General features: G+C 36.9%; 2 protein-coding genes across 4 annotated transcripts in view; one reads left to right on the forward strand and one right to left on the reverse strand.

The window, feature by feature from the left end:
- ARL13B (ADP ribosylation factor like GTPase 13B) overlaps window positions 1-23179 on the reverse strand; it is a 93638-nt gene that overhangs the window by 32947 nt on the left and 37512 nt on the right. The gene's annotated exons all lie outside the window — the stretch shown is intronic.
- Window positions 647-16163, forward strand: STX19 (syntaxin 19). 2 transcript variants are annotated; one of them, XM_036243536.1, is made up of 2 exons: window positions 647-861; window positions 15256-16163. In XM_036243536.1, exons 1-2 carry the CDS (start codon window positions 785-787, stop codon window positions 16151-16153), a joined length of 975 nt encoding a protein of 324 aa, XP_036099429.1. In that variant the 5' UTR covers window positions 647-784; the 3' UTR covers window positions 16154-16163. The 2 variants fall into 2 exon arrangements, with proteins under 2 accessions (XP_036099429.1, XP_036099430.1); XM_036243537.1 differs by lacking the exon at window positions 647-861 and adding an exon at window positions 12964-13021.

Below are 23179 nucleotides of genomic sequence, written 5' to 3' on the forward strand. Positions count from 1 at the left end.
GACAGTAAGGAAATTTAATAGTATTAGAGACATTTCATTTCTAATTTTTCAAACAATATATCACTTTGGTATAAATTATTTTTGAATTGTTATATTGATATAATAAACAGCATAACATATTGTGGCATAACTTCGATTTTTGTGTGTTGAAAACTGTGGGAGAAACTTTAAAACTAGCAGGTATAATAAAAAGAAAAGTGGGGTGGAAGGTTTAAGGACAGGGGCTCTTTACTGGTAGTTGCAGTTCTGAAATTCAATGATTTTATGAGTGAAGCCCTTGGGATTTCCTAAAATAGGACAGAATTAAATCATTTTAAAGTAAATGGAACAAAACATTTTACACCAAGCTTCTTTCCATTCCTATTTATTCTGAATTCTGTATGTTAGCAAGTTTTGATACTTAAAGAAAACAAAGAAACCTTTGTTTAAATACAAACCCCCTTTTTAGTGACTAATGAATTTTATATATAATATAGAAATGGAATTACAGAGCCTGTGCCAAATACTCTATGTAGGCAGTTTAACAAGGACTTCCTGTTACAACTAGCTCCAATGAAAATGATCTTCCTTTAATCTAAAGAATGGGCGGTTAACTGGCAGAACCGGATTCTCCAGGTGTGAAGTCAAGTAAGCAATTTGTTCTTCTCAGCAAAAGGACAACTTTATCTCTAACTTATTTGGCTTCGTAATTTGGCTTTCAATTAAGTTAACTATATGAAAACATACAGAAATTGCCTGTTAACTGTAATATAGAGACTTAAATAATTTGATCAACAGGTTACAGATGAAAACTCAGTTTCTCTCTCAAAGGCAAGACTCCAACACCGCAGGTGGAAAAGCAACAAAAGGAACAAGACAAAGGTAAAGAAACCACTCTTTTTTTTTTGCATTTTTTCATCTCAGATACCCATAGCCTGAAATCGGTGACATTTAAAACTAGCTCAACAGATAATTAAAATTACTTATTTTGCTAGAATTTGGACCAGGCTACTGGCAGCTGATCTGCTCATATATACTGCTAATAAATTGAACGGGATCTGGGATCAGAGATCTCAGAAGCAGAGCACCAAAATAATAGTCAATTTTTTCTTTTAAGTTCTTTAAAAAATAGCTTCTCATTTTGGAAACTTAGATCCTATAAAAAACAAACTTAAAATTATTTCTTTTATAGACTGATTATAAATTAGTCCTACTGTGCTTGCTTTAAAGAACACTTTTAACAATGAATTCTGAAAAGAAACTTAAACCCAAATTTAACACATATGTATAACCTTTAAAAACTTAAGATAATTTTCTAGAAGGTCTTATTAATTTCTCCATTGTTGTTTCCCAGAATATTTTTAAATTAATTTGAGGAAATTAGAAAATAATCTTATAAAAGGACCACTGTAAAACATCAAAGTACTCACTTTTTAAATGTTTTAGCTAGCGTATTAAAAATATATAATAAAATTTAATATAAATATTATAATTGGTTTGATAGTTTTACATTGTTAAGTCAGAATCATTTAAATGCTACAGGTATAGGTAGATCTAATAAAGCAATATATAGTGGTTTAACTAAAACATAGTTTATTTTCTAATTTTTTTAAGTTATTTTATAATTGTTATCATAGTATGTATGTTATGAACAACATACTTACATCAGGTAAGAGTCTTAATATTTAAACAACTCAGTTAACAATTAACTTATTTAAACTAAATAAAAATAAAAATTTGAAAAAGGACCTAAAAGATTGCATTACAAAAACATCAGATAATTTAAACTTAGAGAAAATACATGTAATTTGCAATATTTTTGTTTGTTTCTTTGTTTTCCTCATTTAAGTAGCCAAAGAGGTGACTATTCCAATAACATTAGCTCCTTTCACCTTGAACTAGGGAAATTCTGTAAGCTGTCCTCATATACAGAAGCAAAAAAAAAATCCCATTTTGTGTTAGATAATAACTGGTTACATTTCTTGAAATATTTTAATCAATATTGTTACTAAAAATGAAAATATCTTAATCTATAAATCTATAATGTATCTATCCAGGGTATATTTCTTAAAGCACTAGGTAATTTTTATTTACATTTCTGTTCCTGGAAATATTCCCTGTTTGCATTAGGGTGGAGAAACTTTTATTTGAGTCATACAAGTTTACTTTCTATTTCCATAACAAATTGTCAAAGTTGATTACTATGTTTATAAATTAATGTTCTTTCTTTTTGCAAATATGTTTAAGCTCAAAAATAAGGTCAGTTATTGACAGCAGAATTCAAAACTATATAGCAATGCATGATTCACATTTGAATAGAACTCTTCCAGCATTAAAACAATAAATTTAAGGTACAGAAAAGACTGTTAAGATGGTAGTCTCATCAATTTCACCTAGCCTAATCAATTAAATAACTATGAGCTTAATATTTTATGTTCATGAACTTTGTCTCTTCCAGCTTTTAAATTCTAATATGCTTGCAGGTCTCTAATATTCTATTTTATAAAGATACATACTTAAGCAATTAAATTGGAAATAGTTACACATGTAGTTATGAGGATGCAACTACTAGAAAATGCAATTTGTATACAGCTTGTAAGTGCATCTGAGTTCCTACATTAAGTCAATTTCTGCAGAAATGAATGAGGATTTGGGGAATATTCTGAATTACTTTAACACTGTAAAGATGATCAATATGACTTTTAGTCAAGATACACAGTACAGAACTTCTTTCTTCTACATACAGAAGTGTTTCATAGGATCTTAAGGGGAACAAAGACAAATTTTAAAACTACATATTACACTTAAAGTAAGAAAGAGAAATTTCCAAACCCCAGAAATGAAGAGGGAACATACTCAGCCAAAGTAGAGAGTAGGAATCAAAGCAACTCCACGAGCTACTAGAAGCTGGAAGTTAGAGTGTGTTTGTTGATTATAGGGAACTAAAACTGAGCTTCCTAGATGAAGTAGTGAACCAGAAAAAAAAAAAAAGCAGTCTATATACAGACAGGAAAATCTCTGTTGGCTTGTCCAGGATTACAACAAGTGAGGGATCCATTCATGCTATCAAAATCATTAGAGAAAAATTGGGTCCATACTTATATGGCCTGGGCTACAATAGGCAAACTCCATGGAGCCCTAGTAGTGACAACCACAAAAATGGGGTAAGAAATGCAGGGCACTGAATTCATTCTTGTATAATATAATTCCCCAGTGAAGATAAACTGTTAAAGTTCACTAAATCCACTTGTCAACCACCAAGAGAAACAGACGGTGGCCACAACAAAGATAATTATTCCTCAGAAACCAAAAATAACCTAATAATGTAAAGGATCTTTGACATAAATGCCCTTTAACTATTCAATGAAGACACAGGATCCATAAACCCTGATGAAAATAGTATGTGCTTTATAGTTAATTTTATATAAACATCACTTACTATATTCTGCATGCCATGATATACAGCCCTGAAAGAAGAGCTATTTTTCCTACAATATCAGTAACACATAGAGATTTAAATTTTTTTTAAAAAAAGAGATTCAGGATATTTACTTGTTTTTTTCTAGTAAAGTTATTAAGATTAGTGAATACAAAACACATAACAATATATTTTAAAGAGTCCCTTAAAGTACCTTTCATTCAAATAGGAAAATATGGTACTCCTTCAGGAAGTTTCATTCATGCACAGGAGCTCAGAGAAAGACAACCTTTACAAAGGTCAGTCAAATATCTTGGTTTCCAAAATCAGTGACAGTAACATTCACCTTCCCAAAAGTATGAGCAAAAGTCTCTGTGCTACAATATCAATTTTAAACTAGACCAAATGGATTTAATAGATATCTACAGAGAATTACACCCCAAAACTACAGAATTCACATTCTTCTCAAGTGCACAGGGGACATTCTCAAAGACAGACCACATGTTAGGACACAAACTAAGTCTCTACAAGTTCAAGAAGACTGAAATCATATCAAGCATCTTCTCCGATCACAATGGCATGAAACTAGAAATCAATTGAAACAAAAACAAGCAAAGACATTTGAACATACGGAGGCTAAATAGCATGTTATTAAACAGTGAATGGGTTACCGAGGAGATCAAGGAAGAAATTTAAAAATTGCTGGAAACCATTAAAAATGAACACACAACAACATAAAAACTATGGGATGCAGCGAAAGCTATTCTGAGAAGGAAGTTCATAGCACTACAGGCCTACCTCAAGAAACAAGAAAAATTTCTAACAGATTATCTAACCTCACAACTTAAAGAATTAGAAAGGAAACAAAAAGAAAACCCCAAATCAAGTAGAAGGAAGGAAATAGTAAAGATCAAAGCAGAAATAAATTACATACAGACCAAAAAAAACAATTCAAAGGATCAATAAAACAAAGAACTGGGTTTTTTTTAAAGATAAACAAGACTGATGGACCCTTAGCTAGTCTCACCAAGAAACAAAGAGAACCCAAATACACAAAATCAAAAATGAAACAGAAGTTACAACTGACACCACAGAAATACAAAGATCCTTAACAACTACTATGAAACATTATATGGCAACAAATTCAACAATCTAAGAGAAAGGGACAAATTTCTAGAAAAATGTAGTCTCCCAAAACTGGACCCGGAAGAGATAGAAAACTTGAACAGACCAATAACAACTAAGGAAACTGAAGAGGTAATCAAGACTTTCCCAGCAAACAAAAGCCCATGCCCGGATGGCTTCACGGAGATATTTTACCAAACATTCAAAAAAGAACTAATACCCATTTTCCTCAAACTATTTCAAAAACTTCAAGAAGAAGGAAGACTTCCAAACTGTTTTATGAGGCCAGCACCATTCTAATTACAAAACCAGAAAAAGACACTACAAAGAAAGGAAACTACAGGCCAATATTCCTGATGAACATAGACACCAAAGTCCAGAACAAAATACTAGCCAATCGAATCCAGCAATACATCAAAAAATTATTCACCATGACCAAGTGGGATTCATCCCCGTGATGCAAGGCTGGTACAATATTCACAAATCAATACATGTGATACACCACATAAATAAAATGAAGAATAAAAACCACATGATCATATCAATAGATGCCGAAGAATCCTTCAACAAAATCCAGCATCCATTTCTGATAAAAATGCTCGGCAATGTGGGAATAGAGGGATCATATCTCGACATAATAAAGGCCATATATGAAAGACCTACAGCCAACATCATACTCAATGGGCAGAAACTAAAAGCATTTCCCTTGAGAACAGAAAAAAGACAGAGATGCCCACTTTCGCCACTCTTATTTAATATAGTACTGGAAGTCTTAGCCACAGCAATCAGACATGAAGTAAAAATAAAAGGGATCCAAATTGGAAAGGAGGAAGTGAAACTGTCATTATTTGCAGATGACATGATATTATACATAGAAAACCGTAAAGACCCCATCAAAAATCTACTAGACATAATAAATGAATTTGGCAAAGTAGCAAGATACAAAATTAACATCAGGAAATCGATGGCATTCTTATACACCAATGATGATAGGAAGGGAAACCAAAAAAAACCATCCCATTTACCATCGCAGCAAAAAAACTTAAGATACCTAGGAATAAACTTAACTGAAGAACTAAAGGACCTATTTGCAGAAAACTACAGGTCATTGAAAAAAGTAATAGAGGAAGATATAAAAAAGTGAAAGCACATACCTTGTTCATGGATTGAAAGAATTAACATCATTAAAATGTCCATATTACCCAAAGCAATCTATAGTTTCAATGCAATCTCCATCAAAATACCAATGATGTATTTCACAGAACTAGAACAAATACTTCAAAAGTTCACATGGAACCAAAAAGGACCCCGACTAGCCACAGTAATCTTGAAAAAGAAGGACAAAGTAGGTGGGATCATAATACCAGATATCAGGTTATACTACAAAGCTACTGTATTCAAAACCGCCTGTAGCTGGCACAAGAACAGGCATATAGACCAGTGGAACAGAAATGAAAACCCAGAAATGGACCCAAGACATTATACTCAATTAGTATTTGTCAAAGGAGGCAAGAGCATACAATAAAATAAAGACAGCCTCTTTAATATATGGTGTTGGGAACATTGGACAGCCACAAGGAAAAAACTGAAACTAGACCATCAACTTACACCATACACAAGAATAAACTCAAAATGGATAGAAGACTTAAATGTGACGCATGAATCCATAAAAATCCTAGAAGAAAATGTACGCAACAAAATTTTGGACATCATACGCAGCAGAATTTTCACTGATACATCACCTAAGGCAACAGAAACAAAGGAGAAGATGAACACATGGGACTGCATCAAACTAAAAAGCTTCTGCACAGCAAAAGAAACAACCATCAAAATAGAATGGCAACCCACTGTATGGGAGAGCATCACTGCCAATGATACATGAGACAAGGGGTTAATTTCCAAAATATATAGAGTACTCATACAACTCAACAAAAGGAAGACAAAGAACCCAATTAAAAAATGGGCAGAGGAGCTAAACAGACACCACTCCAAATAGGGCATACAAATGACCAAGAGTCACATGAAGAAATGCTCAACATCACTAATCGTCAGAGAGATGAAAATTAAAACAACAATGAGGTATCACCTCACACCTGTCAGAATGGCCACCATCAACAAATCATCAAACAGCAAGTTCTGGCGAGGGTGTGGAGAAAAGGGGACTCTAGTACACTGCTGGTGGGAATGCAGACTGGTACAGCCACTATGGAAAACAATATGTTGTTACCTCAAAAAATTAAAAATTGAACTGCCATTTGACCCAGTGTTCCCACTTCTAGGTATATACCCTAAGAAGCCTGAAACACCCATCAGAAAAAAATATATGTACCCCCATGTTCATAGCAGCACTATTTACAATAGCTAAGATCTGGAAACAGCCCAAGTGTCCATCAGTAGACGAATGGATAAAAAAGCGGTGGTACATATACACAATAAAGTACTATGCAGCTATAAGAAAGAAAGATCTCTTGCCCTGGCCAGTTTGGCTCAGCGGTTAGAGCGTCGGCCTGCGGTCCGGAGAGACCCGGGTTCGGTTCCCGCTAAGGGTACGTACTTCGGTTGCAGTTTGTCCCCGGCCCTGGTTGGTTGTGCGGGTGGCAGCCACTCGATGTGTCCCTTCACGTCGATGTTTCTCTCTCTCTCTCCCTTCCTCTCTCTCCCTCCCACTCTATCTGTACAAAAAAATAAAAAATAAAAATAAAAAATAAATAAAAAAGAAAGAAAGATCTCTTATCCTTTGAGACGACATGGAAGGACCTGTAAAGTATTATCCTAAGTGGAACAAGCCAAGCAGAAAAACAAATACCACATGATCTCACTTGTTTGTGGACTATAATGAACATCATAGTCTGAGGAATAGGGTAGACCCAGAGACGTGGAAGTAGGGTACAGACTGACAACCCTCAGAAGAGGGGGTTGTGGGGGGAGGGAAGATATAAACCACAGAAGTTATATGCATGTCTGCATAACCAATGGACATGGTCAACAAAGCCGGGGATGGGGTGGCGGGGATGAGTGGAGAATGTCAATGGGGAAAACAGGAGAAACCTCTGTAACAAAACGAAAATAAAAATTAAATAATACAATGGGATTTGTTTAGCTGAACTTTTTTCCCCACACCCAGCACTAAACATTCTATTAATCTCTGTCTAAGAAACTTTATAAATTGTTTTAAAATGGCTAGTTGCCAGTCTGGTATGGCTCAGTGAACTGAGTGTCGTCCCATGGAGTGAGAGGTCCGGGTTTGATTCCCCTTCAGGGCCTGAGCTCGGGTTGTGAGCTCCATCCCCAGTAGGGGGCATGTAGGAGGCAGCAGATTGATGATTTGCTCTCACATCAATGTTTTTATCTTTATCTCCCTTCTTCTCTCTCTAAAAAAATCAATAAAAACATGTATTATAAATAAATAAATTAATTGATTAATTAATATTGTTTCTTAAAAGAAAAAAATAATTATGATGCTTTAGAAAAAAAGGTTTTTGGTGGAATTGGTCATTTATTTCTAGTTAAAAAAAAGAAAGCTCTATCCAGCCATAAAAATGTTAGAGAGGGTTGTTTCAGGATTTGTTCCAAGTCATACTACCAAAGAGAAAGTTGGAGACCTTGTAGTTCTTGAGATATTTAAAGGTTGTTAAATGCTTCTTAGCAGTTATATAAGCATTAGATAGGACTTAATTCTCATGAATAAAGAATCAAAATGTTTTGTTTTGATCCCCTCATCACTCATCTGATTCTCCAATACTGTTCCTCTTTTCTTTTTCCCATATTATCAGGAACACAAGTCCGTTTAAAAAAATAGTACAACAAATAGCATATCTGCTATATACTTCGTAGCTGTAAGAATTCATAGTAACAGGTTAGTTCAAGAATAGGAAATAGAAATCTCTGTACAGAAATAGAAATGAAGTATACCTCACTTCCTATCTATGTTATCTTAGCCTATGACTATGAGCTAAGGCAGAAGAAATTATAACAACCCCAATCTCTACATGATGTCAAGGACAGGATTCAAAATTTCTTAGAGACTTCCTGTGACATAGGTCTATGAGATCAGAACTAATTCCTTCCCTTCTTCTCAACTGTAAAGTGCTTAATTTGGTTTAATTACATTAAAGATCCCAATAAAGCTGCAAACAACATAATTATTTCATTTATTTTTTTGGTTAATCCTCACTTGAAGAAGGGGGGAGGCATTAATGTGAGAGAGAAACACAGATTGGTTGCCTCCTACACCCCGACCAGAGCCAGGGATCAAACACTGAATCGAACCCAGGACCCTTTGGTCCACAGGCCAAGGCTCTAACACTGAGCCAAACTGGCCAGGGCCAACATAATTATTTTAGATTGGATATGCTATATGACCTCCTGCAAGAACTTTTTTTTTTCTTTATTGATTTTAGAGAGAGAGGAAGGGAGAGGAAGATAGAGAAACACTGATGAGACAGAACAGCGACTGGCTGCCTTTTGCATGCCTCACACTGGGGTTCGGGCACACAACCTGGGCACATGCCCTGACCAGGAATCGAACTGGCGATCTTTTGGTGCACGAGTGGACAATAAACCACTGAGCAATACCAGATGGGTGGAACTTGTTTCCTTTAAACACAGTATTTATACCAATAATATTTGATACAGATCAACTTCATTTGTATGTTTTACTAGGATAATCTATCACTATGGATTAGGGAAAAAGAACAAATCTGCATCAGGTAGACTTATATCTGAATATAGGCTCTACCACTTTGTAGTTGTGTAGCCTCGGGCAAGAAACTTTACTCCCCAAACACTAGGAAAATTAGTTAAGGAAGTCAACATCCAAATGAAAGGAACGTCAAAGAAAAGTATACAAAAAAGAAAGAAAAGAAAAGAAAAGTATACAAAAATAATGGAGAAGCTAAATTTCTTTTAAAAATTAGGATACCTCCCGCCCCTGCACCAAATCCTAAACACATTAATTTTCAGATTGAAAAAGCTACTAAATGTCTAGCAAATACTGCAGAAAGACCTACCCTGGGCATATTATTGTGAAATTTGAGAAAACCAGGAATAAAGAGAAAAGGCCAAGAGTTTCATTAAAGGAAAAAACATTTTTTAAAACCACAAATATTACACAAAATATCAGGAATCTGATGGCAGATTTCTCAAGGATAACAAAAGTTAGAAGAAAACCCAGCAAATTTTTCAAAATTCTAAGGTAATATATAATTTCCAAGTAAGAATGATATACTCAGAAACAAATCATTCAGGTGTAAAAAATACAGAATAAAAACATCTGCAGCGCCCTGGCCAGTTTGGCTCAGCGGTTAGAGTGTCGGACTGTGGTCCAGAGAGACCTGGGTTCGGTTCCCGCTAAGGGCGTGTACCTCGGTTGCAGTTTGTCCCCGGCCCTGGTTGGTTGTGCGGGTGGCAGCCGCTCGATGTGTCCCTTTCACATCGATGTTTCTCTCTCTCTCTCCTCCTCTCTCTCCCTCCCACTCTATCTGTACAAAAAATGGAAAAATGTCCTCGGGTGAGGATTAAAAAAAAAAAAACATCTGCAGAAATAAAAGTTATCACATTTACATTTTATAAGAAAGGTATGGCATGCCCCCAAATCAAGAAGATAAACCATTAATAGATATCAGGAGCCAGGAATTAGGAGGATTTATACAAGGAGAAAAAAAATCCCAACACAACAGCAATTTGGTAAATCAGGTCAAGCTAGGGGGATCCAGGAAAGAAGCCTCAAAAGATAAAAAATGTAAAAAAAATAGAGTACCTACTATATTTAAAATATATTAAAAGGATTTTTTAGTTCAATTTAAGAGTTTTAAAATGAACTGGTGGTGTATATACATAGAAAATGAAACAACTGGAAAACTTAGGTAATTAATAATTTCAAGAAAAATTAAAAAGTTAAATGGTTCTTGATCATTGTGATAATTACATGGGTGTGTTCACTTTGTGAAAAATCATCAGATTATACATTTTGTTTTGGGCACCTTCTCTATGTGCATAAGTATGTCAGTGAAAAACTTTCCTAAAATAAAGTATAAATTTCCTAGCTCTAGCCATAGAAATGGCCTAGAAACAACAAAACTTATTTGAGGAAAAAAGTATATAGTACCTATGTGACTCTGGTATATATAACATTTGGTTAGTCATAATAATATAAACAATGGATATGATTAACCAAAAATTGTGATATAACTATACTGAGAGGTAAAAACTGAGGGAAAGATGGGAGTGTAAAAAATGGTTAAATCCACATCCTTTTTAACAGAGATTCAGTATAATTTTTAAATCTAAAAAAGCAGAAAAACCTACATAAACAAATTACCTAGAAATGGAGGGTGGGGGGGTGTTTAAAAGCAACATTTAGCTAAGGAGCTGACAATGATTCCCTTTGGGAACTGAGAACTGAAAATGAAGTATGGTAGGGCAGGCGGGGGTTGGCTATATATCTTTATAAGCCTTGAAATGATCTGACTTCTTAAACTGTGTATATGTATTAACTTGAGGAAAATAAAAATCCCATTTAAAAAGAGAGAGTTTTAGCCCTGGATGGTTGGTCTCAGCAGTTAGAGCGTCGGCTGGTGGACCAGAGAGTCTTGGGTTCGGTTCCCAATAAGGTATGTACCTCCATTGCAGTTTGTCCCTAGCCCTGGTTGGGGTTGTGTGGGTGGCAACCAGTCGATGTGTCTCTCTCACACCGATGTTTCTCTCTCTCTTCCTCCCTCTCTCCCTCCCACTCTATTTGAAGATAAATGCAAAAAAGTCCTCGGGTGAGGATAAAAACAAAGTTAAATAAATAAAAAGAGACAGTTTTAAAAAGAAAAAGATTACGGCTCTATCAAAAGTGACATGGCATCTTAAACTCTATCTATCTATCTATCTATCTATCTATCTATCTATCTATCTATCTATCTATCTATTGACTATTACAGATGTCCCTCATTTCACCCTCCTTTTGTCCCCATCCACCAGCCCCAGACCCACCTCAGGCCTTGACCACATCATTACCTGTGTCCATGGGCTATGCATATATGCATACAAGTTCTTTGGTTAATCTCCTCCTTCCTCCCCTCTGAGTTCTGTCAGTCTGTTCCATGCATCCATGCCTCTGGACCTATTTTGTTCATCAGTTTATTTTGTGTAATATTAGATTCCACAAATAAGTGAGATTGTGTGATATTTGTCTTTTTCTGACTGGCTTATATTGCTTAGTATAATACTCTCCAGGTCCATCCATGCTGTCACAAAGGATAAGAGATCCTTCTTTTTTTACAGCCGCAAAGTATTCCATTGTATAAACATACCACAGCTTTTTATCCACTCATCTACTGATGGACACCTAAGCTGTTTCCAGACCTTAGCTATTGTAAATAATGCTGTTATGAACTGAACACAGGGGTGTATATATTCTTTCTGATTGGTGTTGAAATCAGAATATATTCCCAGAAGCAGGATCGCTGGGTCCAACAGCATTCCATTTTTAATTTTTTGAGGAAACTCTACACTATTTTCCATAGTAGCTGCACCAGTCTGTATTCCCACCAGCAGTGTACTAGGGTTCCCTTTTGTTCACATCCTCACCAGCAATTGATGTTTGTTGATTTATTGATGGTAGCCATTCTGGTATGTATGAGGTTACACTTTATTGTAGTTTTAATTTGTATCTAATGATTAGTGACATTGAGCATTTTTTCACATCTGTTGGCCATCTGTATGTCCTCCTTGGAGAAGTGCCTATTCAGGTCCTTGCCGGTTTTAATTGGATTATTTGTCTTCTTTTTGTTGAGTTGTATGAGTTATTTATATATTTTGAAAATTAATCCCTTATCAGATGTATCAGTGGCAAAGATTTTCCCCTATACACCGTGCTCCCTTCTTATTTTGATGTTGGTTTCTTTTGCTGTGCAGAAGCTTTTTGGTTTGCTGTAGTCCCATTTGTTTATTTTTTTTCCTTTGTTTCCCTTGTCCTAGATGTACTGGCAAAAATTCTGCTACATGAGATGTCAGATTTTACTGCTTATGTTTTCTTCCAGGATTTTTATGGTTCATGACTTACATTTAAGTCTTTTATCCATTTTGAGATTATTCTTGTGTATGGTGTAAGTGGGTAGTGTAGTTTCATTTTTAATTGTATATTGTCCATCTCCCCTCAGACAGTAAATTAGTCAAGGATAGGTATTATTGAATATACACTACAGTATTTAAAACTTTGCATATAGTAAGAATCAGTAATTATTTGACAAGATGTCAGTCCTTTAAAACCCAAGGAATATTGTCAGGACATTGGTTTAATTTTGTTTATGTAATGCAGGCATCATTTTTATAACATCCTCAACTGGGTCATCATTCAAGAATATCTTGAACATCTCCAGTGATGGCAAGCTTATCTCATAAAGCAGCTCATTCCATCTCGGGACAGCTCTACTTGTCTGAAGAGTCTTCTTTACATTAAATTAAACCTTTCTTCATGTAATTTCCACTCACTGCCCTTCGGAATTATGCCAAGTAAGTGGAATTCCTTTTATATAGACCTACACATTTAAAAAAATAGTTGTAGATATTTCCTATATCTTCTCTTTTGCAGGACAAATATTTCCATTTCTTTGAATAAGTCTCCATTTACTATGTATGGTCTTCCAATCTCAATCTTTTCATAAATGTTTGTAAATTCCTAATTCATGACTTTTCATCTTAAAATATCACACTCAAAACTTAACACACTCCCACTCCCATTTGCTTTGACTAGCAGTCAGTGGAACAAATACCTTTCTTAATCAATCTAGGTATCACACCATTATTCATGAGAGCATAATAACTATTCTCATAGTTCTGATAAAAAGTTTGTATTTAATTAAAATCTCCAGTAATTTTCACTGTGGCTAAAGGATATGCACATTTTGAAGACTTGTGAAATATGTGCTGCACTCTGCAACTGTAGGACAGGTGTACCAACTGCTCTGAATGCAAGGACCTTCCATTCCACAGATGTGAATTGTTTTCTAAACTAGGTGAATATTTTATATCTACCTTAGTTAAACATATTGCTGTTACTTTTAGTACAGTGTTCCATCTTATTTTAATCTTTCAATCCCAGCTGTCTATTTAAACTTAATACAGATCTCTCCAAATTTGGTGCCATCAACATATTTGAAAAGCATGCCTTTGTGACAACATCTAACTCACTGATAAAAAGATTTGCATGAACATATTAAAGCCGAGTCCCATAGCATAACAGCATATCATCAGAGTCCTTTTCCTCTGATTGACTTTGATATATGTATGGTTCGATGAGCTATTTTTAGCTCCCTTAACAGCTTCTTAGCTGCAAAATATCATGAAGGGCATTTTAAAATGCCTTACTAAAGTCAAGTTGCTGTGTGAAAATTAAGTTGTTTTTTTTTTTTAATTTTTATTATTATTTTTGGTATGTGCCCCTACCGGGAACCGAACCCAGGACTCTCTGGTCCACAGGCTGACGCTCCAAACGCTGAGCCAAACTGGCCAGGGCAAGTGTTTTATTTAACAAAAATTTCTTTTTATTCACACACACACAAACATCACATATATAAATTATGCACATCAACTTGATCCTATGGATGACTACCCACACAGGGTGTGAATCAATGTCAATGTTATCAGTGACCCCAAAATAAGATTTTATATTAATATATTCTCATGTTTGTGAAAATATCACTTAATATAAATTCTGTTCTAAGACAGTCTGGATATCTTTGCAAAGGAAAGCTAAGAATGAGAAACCAGCAAAATCAGACCAAGAACAGGTTTTCATACATATGCAATAGATAAGAAAACAAAACTATGTCAAATAATGTGGTCATCAATCCAGAAGCCTCAGACATTTTAAGATAAATTCAACATTATCTATATTGCTTAAAGCTCTCATGTGAAAGCGTCCCTGTCACTATACTTATTTTAATTAAATTATGTATTTTTAGCAAAATGAGTATATTTTTAACATTGTATAGAACAAATTAACTGGGAACAGTATCTTTAGTAATAAGGGCACTTTCAGGGTACCCTTTCAATTTTTTTGTAGCTTTTTTTTTTTTTTAATCCTCACCCAAGGACATTTTTCCATTTTTTGTTCAGATAGAGTGGGAGGAAGAGAGAGAGAGAGAGAAAGAGAGAGAGAGAGAGAGAGAGAGAGAAACATCGACGTGAAAGGGACACATCGAGTGGTTGCCACCCGTTCAACCCAACCAGGGCTGGGGACAAACTGCAACTGAGGTACGTGCCCTTAGTGGGAACCGAACTGGGGTCTCTCTGGACCGCAGGCCAACGATCTAACCTCTGAGCCAAACCAGCCAGGGCTACCCTTTCAATTTTAAAGTTGAAGATATTGTCAAATCAAATCTTCCATTCTAAGATATATCTTCCCATATCAAGAAAAATCTATTATTATGTCGCAGTGTCATGACACAAAACATTATTTGGGGGCAGCTGTATCTCTGTATCACTGCTTCCTCAGGTACCTCACTCAACTGAATGGACTCAGAGTGGCCCCACATCATGCAAAGTAATTTATAAATTATTTGACATTATTTTTTCTATCTTAGTGATGTTTATGAGGAAATTCTCATTGCTTTTTCTAATTTTTTAACCTCTTTTCAGAAAAGCAGAAGATTTTTCTGGGAGAAAGGTATAGCTATGTGAAGCCAACTGCTCCAGGGAAAAATATAAACTTTTCTTTGCTAAACACAACCATTTTTGCTTTTTAGGAGGAAAGGCAAGATGAAGGACCGACTTCAAGAACTAAAGCAGCGAACAAAGGAACTTGAACTCTCTAGAGACAGGCATGTGTCAACTGCAGAAGCAGAGGAACAAGGAATGATTCTGCAGCAAGCAGTTATTTATGAAAGAGAGCCTGTAGCTGAAAGACACCTACATGAGATCCAAACACTACAGGAGAGTATTAACAATTTGACAGACGATGTTCAAAAATTTGGGCAGCAACAGAAAAGTCTGGTGGCTTCAATGAGAAGGTTTAGTCTACTTAAGAAAGAGTCGAGCATTGCAAAGGAGATAAAAATTCAAGCAGAACACGTTAAGAGAGGTTTGGATGATTTAGTAAAAGAAGCTAAAAAATCAGAGGCTGAAAATGGTCCATCATCAGTGGTCACAAGGATACTTCAATCTCAGCATGCTGCCATGTTCCGCCATTTTCAACAAACAATGTTGATATACAATGACACGATAGCAGCAAAGCAAGAGAAGTGCAAGACATTTATTCTCCGTCAGCTTGAAGTGGCTGGAAAGGAAGTACCTGAAGAAGAAGTAGAGGACATGCTCCAACAAGGAAAATGGGAAGTTTTTAATGAAAGCTTGCTGGCAGAAACCAATATCACTAAAGCACAACTCTCAGAGATTGAACAGAGACACAGAGAACTTGTCAACTTGGAGAATCAAGTAAAGGACTTAAGGGAGCTTTTCATTCAGATATCTCTTTTAGTAGAGGAACAAGGTGAAAGCATCAACAATATTGAAATGATAGTGAATGGTACAAAAGAGTATGTTAACACTACTAAAGAGAAATTTGGACTAGCTGTAAAATACAGAAAAAGAAATCCTTGCAGGGTACTGTGTTGTTGGTGTTGTCCATGCTGTAGCTCCAAATAAAGAAGCTGTTCTAGAAATTTCTCCAGCTTTAGAATGAAGGATGCCCAGTATTTCAGTGTCTTGTTTTTCTTCATTTCACGGGTTCATTCACATACCTTTCATCACTATTAAGTGACAATCCTCCACTTCAGCCCTTACCCACTAGAATTACATAAGCATCTGAAGCCAGTGACATGAAAAGTTGTCATTTACTAAACTAAAAACAGCATGCTTAGCTGTTGAAAATGAGGTGAGTGATCTTGAGTTTCGAATCAGGTATGAAGCTCTATTAAATATTTTTGTAATTTCCAATGCTAACTTCAAAAGACAAATGTCAATAAGTGACAAGTACTTCAACAATTTTTTGGTGCATTTGAGAATATTTTGGTAGTTAAGAATTGTATAAAGTAAGATCTCAAAGGGTGCTACATTCAAGCAAAAGTAAACCGGAAGCTGTATCAAATCTTTTATGCTCAGATATAGCAGAAAACTCAGTAGTAAAGAAATCCTGATAAAATCCCACTGTGTACTTGATGAAGACTCTGGTTGCTAACGAGGAGCTAAATCTAGTTTAAGGCTTAAGAAGGTAAATTAAGGTATTGTTTTCCTGAACTTGGGTCCATTTAGGACATACAGATCAGGAGAGTTGGCAAATAAAGTAAAAAATAAAGGTAACTGTATTCTTGAAAGTTTCTTCATCACTATTTTGTAAAGCCAGGCACTATACTATGGGCTAGGGATATAGTTGGAACTCAAAAAAGAGATAAAAGATTGTAACTCACATTTTAGTAAAGAAAACAGATAACAAACAAATATAAATATCCAACCATGTTAAGTTCTTGGCAGACTTAAAATGAGGATATAATGAGACAGAGGCTATCAGGGTGGCTTCTGTTGGTCCGTCAATGAAGGCCTCTCTAAAAAGTAATATTAAGTGAAAATCTAAATGATGAGGACAAGGGATGGTATATTCCAGGCAAAGGATACAAACAGTAGAAAGACCCTGAGGAGGGTGCAACTTATTCTGTTCAAAGAAAAATGAATAGTACAGCTATATTATAGTGGCAAAAGAGCAGTGAGGGAAGACATAAAATTAATTAAGATCAGCAGTGGCTAGAGTGAAGCTCTTGTAAGCCATTAAGTCTGACGTTTACAGCAAGTATAATCCATGGAAAGCTCCCTCTGAATAATGTTATATATTTTGGCCTCTGAATAATGTTATATAATTTATATGTGAGAAAAATCATTCTGTCTACTATATGCAGAGTGGGTTAGAATGGATTTGGGGCAGGTATGTGGAAGATAAGCATACAGGTATAGAAGACAATCAGGTTAATGAAGTCCTCCCAGTAAGCGATGATGAAGGCTCGGACTAGGATGGGAATGGAGGTGGAGATGGTTGTAGCAGCAGTACTCATACTCAAGATTAATGAAATACTTGCTACATTCCAGCAAAGTTCTAATAATTTTACAAGTTCACCAACAAGAACACTGGGATATACAGCAAGGTTAAGCAACCTGGCCCAGGTCACAGAAACTGTGTCTAGAGAATGAGGATTGAACCCAGGCAGTATGATTCTACAATCAGCTCTTAACTACTATATACTAAACAGCAGTGATTTTTTTAAAAAAGGGGAGGAAGATGGCAGCTGGCAGGACCTGAGGGAGGGTGAGTGTGTGAGAGAGTGAGCGAGTGTGTGAGAGAGCGTGAGTGGACACAGGAAGGTGGACGACCAAACCCATGCAGTGCAGAGACATGGAGCAGAAGGTTCCTGGATGGGAGCAGCCAGGTACCTCGGTAAGCAGCCCTTCAGGGCCTTTCTCCCTGCACCCTGGAGAGGTCCCACCATTTTGGAAGATCTTGAGTCTTCCCTGGGAGGAGGCAGTGGGAGTGGCTAGGGCCCAGCAACCTGAGCCCACCAGCTCACCTGGCACCATCAGACCAGTGGACACTCTGTGTCAACACAGACCAGTGCACAGTAGTGGAGCTCCCAAGGTGCTGGTCACAGAAGACGCAGACAGCCGGGAGCCCAGCACCATCCCCCATAGTAGCAGCCCGATCAGAGTTGAGATATACCCCCAGCAACAGAGGCTGGGGAGCAAACATCCATCCCCAGGCAACAGAAACATAGACCAGCAGCTGACACCCATCCCTAAAAACTACAGCAAAAGCGGAGCAGGAGCTGAGCTCCACTGGGCAGCAGCACTCCCCAGCCGCCAGCAGAGGCCTGAGCGGTCCAGTAGCTCACAAGTGCAGTGGGAAGCCAGAGCCCTAGAGAGACTGGTGCAATCCAGCTGCCCACCCTTGGGAACTGCAGGGTGCTGTAGCACCAGAGAGGCCTGTGCGACCCAGCAGGGACTGTGCAATCCAGTTACCCTAGGGACCTGCGGGGTGCTGAAGGTCCAGAGAGGCCTGTGCGAGCCAGCAGCCCATAACACAGTCATAGAGCCTGGTCCCCAAAGGGACTGTGCAATCCTGGTACCTGTGGGACCTGCAGGGTGTGGGGGCACCACAGAGGCCTGTGTGAGCCAGCTGCACACAAGACAGGCAAGAGGATGTGAAAAATGGAGGCGGAGTGAATAGAAGCTACACAGATAATCTCCCAGGACCAAACAGGAATTACAAATAAAATAAAGACAAATCCTCGGAAAAAAGCAACAGAAAAGCAGCAGGAAAGGACCAATAAACAGGGACACAGGGAGGATCTGCGGAGGGGCGAGAGGGTGGTAGGCTGAGAGCCCATGGACAATAGCAGTCTTAGCTGTGAGCAGCTCCCTTGGGGAATAAAGACCAAGCCCACTCCACAGCCCAGAGAGCCAGGACAGAGCACTAAAAAAGCCACTTACCTGGGGGCTATGGCAGAGGGAGGGCAGACTGAGCTGAAACTCTGTGGGGACACTTGGAATTTGGAGGGCACTCAGAGTGTTTGCTGAATTGCGGCCACAAAGGACAGTGGCCAGTGTGCTCCTTCCCCAAGCTGTGGGGAAAAGCAGCAGCCCCCCACCCTTGGAGATTCAGCCTTTCCCAGGTGAGGCAAAGAAATACAAATTGAGGGTCATTAACAACCAGCATCTATCCCACCCTCTGGAAATCCTCTTATGCAGAGCAACAGGGCTACATTCCAAGGCACAGAGTAACTGAGACTACTAGCCACCAGGATAAAGCTAGAGGATAACTGAACATTTCCTGGGCTTGCAAATCTACCCAGGGAAGTAAGACTCGGCAGTGGTGTTTAATGTGGGCCCACCCAGGCTCATCCAAACCCAGTAGAGGGAGCCACAAACAGCAGAATACCAACACCCACAGGGAAAAGTTGGCAGGCTCCAAAACCCACTGAGATAGACAAAATGGTGAAACAAAGAAACAAATCCCAAATGAAAGAAAAAGAGAACTCTATTGAAGATGAGATAAATGAAATGCAGCTAAGCAAATTATAAGAGGTAGAGTTCAGAACCATGATATTGAGGAAGCTCAACAGCATGAGTAAGGACATCAGCACCATGAGTTAAGATATAGAAACACTGAAAACCAGCCAAGTGGAAATGAAGTATGACATAGCAGAAATTAAGAACACATCAGAAGGACTAACCAGCAGACTAGAGGAAGCTGAGGACCGGATCAGTGAATTAGAAGACAGGGTACAAAAAATCAACCAATCAGAAAACCAAAAGGAAAAAGTAATTAAAAAATAGGAAGACAGCTTAAGACAACTGTGGGACAAATGGAAATGTAATAATATTCGCATCATAGGAGACCCCAAAGAGGAAGAAAATGAGCAAGAGTTAGAGAATATAATGAAGAAATAGTGACGAAAAACTTTCCTAACTTGGTGAAGGAAGAAGGCATTCAAGTTCAAGAAGCACAAAGAGCCCCAACTAGGAAGAACCCAAACAGGCCCACACCAAGACACACAGTAATTAAAATGCCAAAAATTAAAGACAAAGAGAGAACCCTAAAGGCAGCAAGAGATAAGAAACAGGTTACCTACAAAGAAAATCCCATAAGGCTCTTAGTGGACTTCTCAATAGAAACACTACAGGCCAGAAGGGAATAGCATGTTTTAATGAAGGTCATGAATCCAAGGCTACTCTATCCAGCAGGGCTACCATTCAAAATAGAAGGTCAAATAAAGAGCTTCCCAGACCAAAAAAAAAAAAAGGCTAAGGGAATACATTAACACCAAACCAGCACTGTAAGATATGCAAAAAGGACTGCTGTAATTAGTAGCAGAACTAGGAAGAAAAATAGAACCACACTAAACAAAAATCGCAATGAATAAGTACATATCAATTATCACCTTAAATGTGAATGGTTTGAATACTCCCATAAAAAGATACAGAGTAGCTGACTGGATATAAAAGCATGACTAACACATATGTTGTTTCCAAGAAACCCACCTCACATCAAAAGACTCATATAGGTTAAAAGTGAAGGGATGGGAAAAAATCTTTCAAGCAAACGGAAAGCACAAAAAAGCTGGGGTAGCAATACTCATATCTGATAACGTAGATTTCAAAATGAAGACCATAAATAGAGACAAAAAAGGCCACTACATAATATTGAAAGGATCTATCCAACAGAAAGATATAACTTTGGTAAACATATATGCACCCAATATAAGAGCACCAAAATATATTAAAAATCTTCAGGAGGACTTCAAAAGAGAAATTAACAGCAATACAATCATAGCAGGGGACTTCAATACCCTACTGACATCACTGGATAGATCTTCTAGACAAAAAATTAACAAGGAAACACAGACTCTAAATAAATTTGATGAAGCGCTACATCAAATGGATTTAATAGATATCTACAGAGAATTACACCCCAAAACTACAGAATTCACATTCTTCTCAAGTGCACAGGGGACATTCTCAAAGATAGACCACATGTTAGGACACAAACTGAGTCTTTACAAGTTCAAGAAGACTGAAATCATATCAAGCATCTTCTCAGATCACAATGGCATGAAACTAGAAATCAATTGCAACAAGAACATGCAAAGACATTTGAAACCCTGGAGGCTAAAGAGCATGTTATTGAACAATGAATGGGTTACCATAGAGATCAAGGAAGAAATTAAAAACTTCCTGGAAACCAATGAAAATGAACATACAACAACACAAAATCTATGGGATGCAATGAAACCAGTTCTGAGAGGGAAGGTCATAGCACTACAGGCCTACCTCAAGAAGCAAGAAAAATTTCTAACAGACTATCTAACCTCACAACTTAGAGAATTAGAAAGAAAACAAAAAAGAACACCGCAGAGCAAGCAGAAGGAAGAAAATAGTAAAATTTAGAGCAGAAATAAATGACATAGAAAGCAAAAATACAATTCAAAGAATCAATGAGATAAAGAGCTGGTGCTTTGAAAAGATAAACAAGATTGATGGACCCTTAGCTAGAATCAGCAAGAAACAAAGAGAACCCAAATACACAAAATCAGGCATGAAAGAGGAGAAATAATAACAGGCACCCCCAAAATACAAAGGATTAGCAAATATTATGAACAATTATACGGCAACAAATTCGACAATCTAAGCGAAATGGACAAATTTCTAGAAACACACAGTCTCCCAAAACTGGACCAGGAAGAGATAGAAAACTTGAACAGACCAATAACAACAGAAGAAATTGGAGATGTAATCAATACTCTTCCACCAAACAAAAGTCCGGGTCCGGACGGCTTCACGGGGGAATTTTACCGAACAATCGAACAAGAACTAATACCCACTCTCCTCAAACTATTTCAAAAAATTCAAGAAGAAGGAAGACTTCCAAACTCGTATTATGAGACCAGCATAATTCTAATTCCAAAACCATAAAGAGACACTACAAAGAACAAAAACTACACACCAATATCCCTGATAAATATAGATACCAAAATCCTGAACAAAATATGAGCCAATTGAATCCAGCAATATGTCAAAAAAATTATTCACCGTGACCAATTGGGATTCATCCCAGGAATGCGAGGCTGGTACAATATTTGCAAATCAATAAATGTGATACTCCACATAAACAAAATGAAAGATAAAAATCATATGATCATATCAAGAGATGCTGAATAAGCATTCAACAAAATCCAACACCCATTTCTGATAAAAATGCTCAGCAATCTGGGAATAGAGGGATATCTCGACATAATAAAGGCCATATATGGAAGACCTACAGCCAACATCATACCCAATGGGCAAAAATTAAAAGCATTTCCCTTAAGAACAGGAACAAGACAAGGATGCCCACTTTTGCCACTCCTATTTATCATAGTACTGGAAGTCTTAGCCACAGCAATCAGACAGGAAGTAAAAATAAAAGGGATCCAAATTGGAAAGGAGGAAGTGAAACTGTCATTATTCGCAGATGACATGATGATATTATACACAGAAAATCTCAAAGACTCCATTAAAAATATATTAAACTTAATAAATGAATTTGGCAAAGTAGCAGGATACAAAATTAACATCAAGAAATTGATGGCATTCTTATACACCATTGATAAACTCACAGAAAGAGAAACTGAAAAACAATCCCATTTACCATTGCAGCAAAAAAGTTAAGATGCCTAGGAATAAACTTAACCAAAAAAGTAAAGGACCTATTCGTAGAAAACTACAGGACATTGAAAAAAGTAATAGAGGAAGATATAAAAAAGTGGGAGCACATACCTTGTTCATGGATTGGAAGAATTAACATCATTAAAATGTTCATATTACCCAAAGCAATCTATAGATTCAATGTAATCCCCATCAAAATACCAATGACATATTTCACAGAACTAGAACAAATACTTCAAAAGTTCAGATGGAACCAAAAAAGACCTCTAATAGCCACAGCAATTTTGAAAAAGAACAAAGTTGGAGGGATCACAGTACCAGATTTCAGGTTACACTACAAAACCACTGTAATCAAAACAGCCTGGTACTGGCATAGGAACAGGCATATAGATCAGTGGAACAGAACAGAAAACCCAGAAATGGACCCAAGGCAGTTTGCTCAATTAATATTTGACAAAGGTGGCAAGAGCACACAGTGGATTATAG

Source organism: Molossus molossus, unplaced genomic scaffold, assembly GCF_014108415.1.
Source record: "Molossus molossus isolate mMolMol1 unplaced genomic scaffold, mMolMol1.p scaffold_m16_p_5, whole genome shotgun sequence".
NCBI classification, from domain to species: domain Eukaryota; kingdom Metazoa; phylum Chordata; class Mammalia; order Chiroptera; family Molossidae; genus Molossus; species Molossus molossus.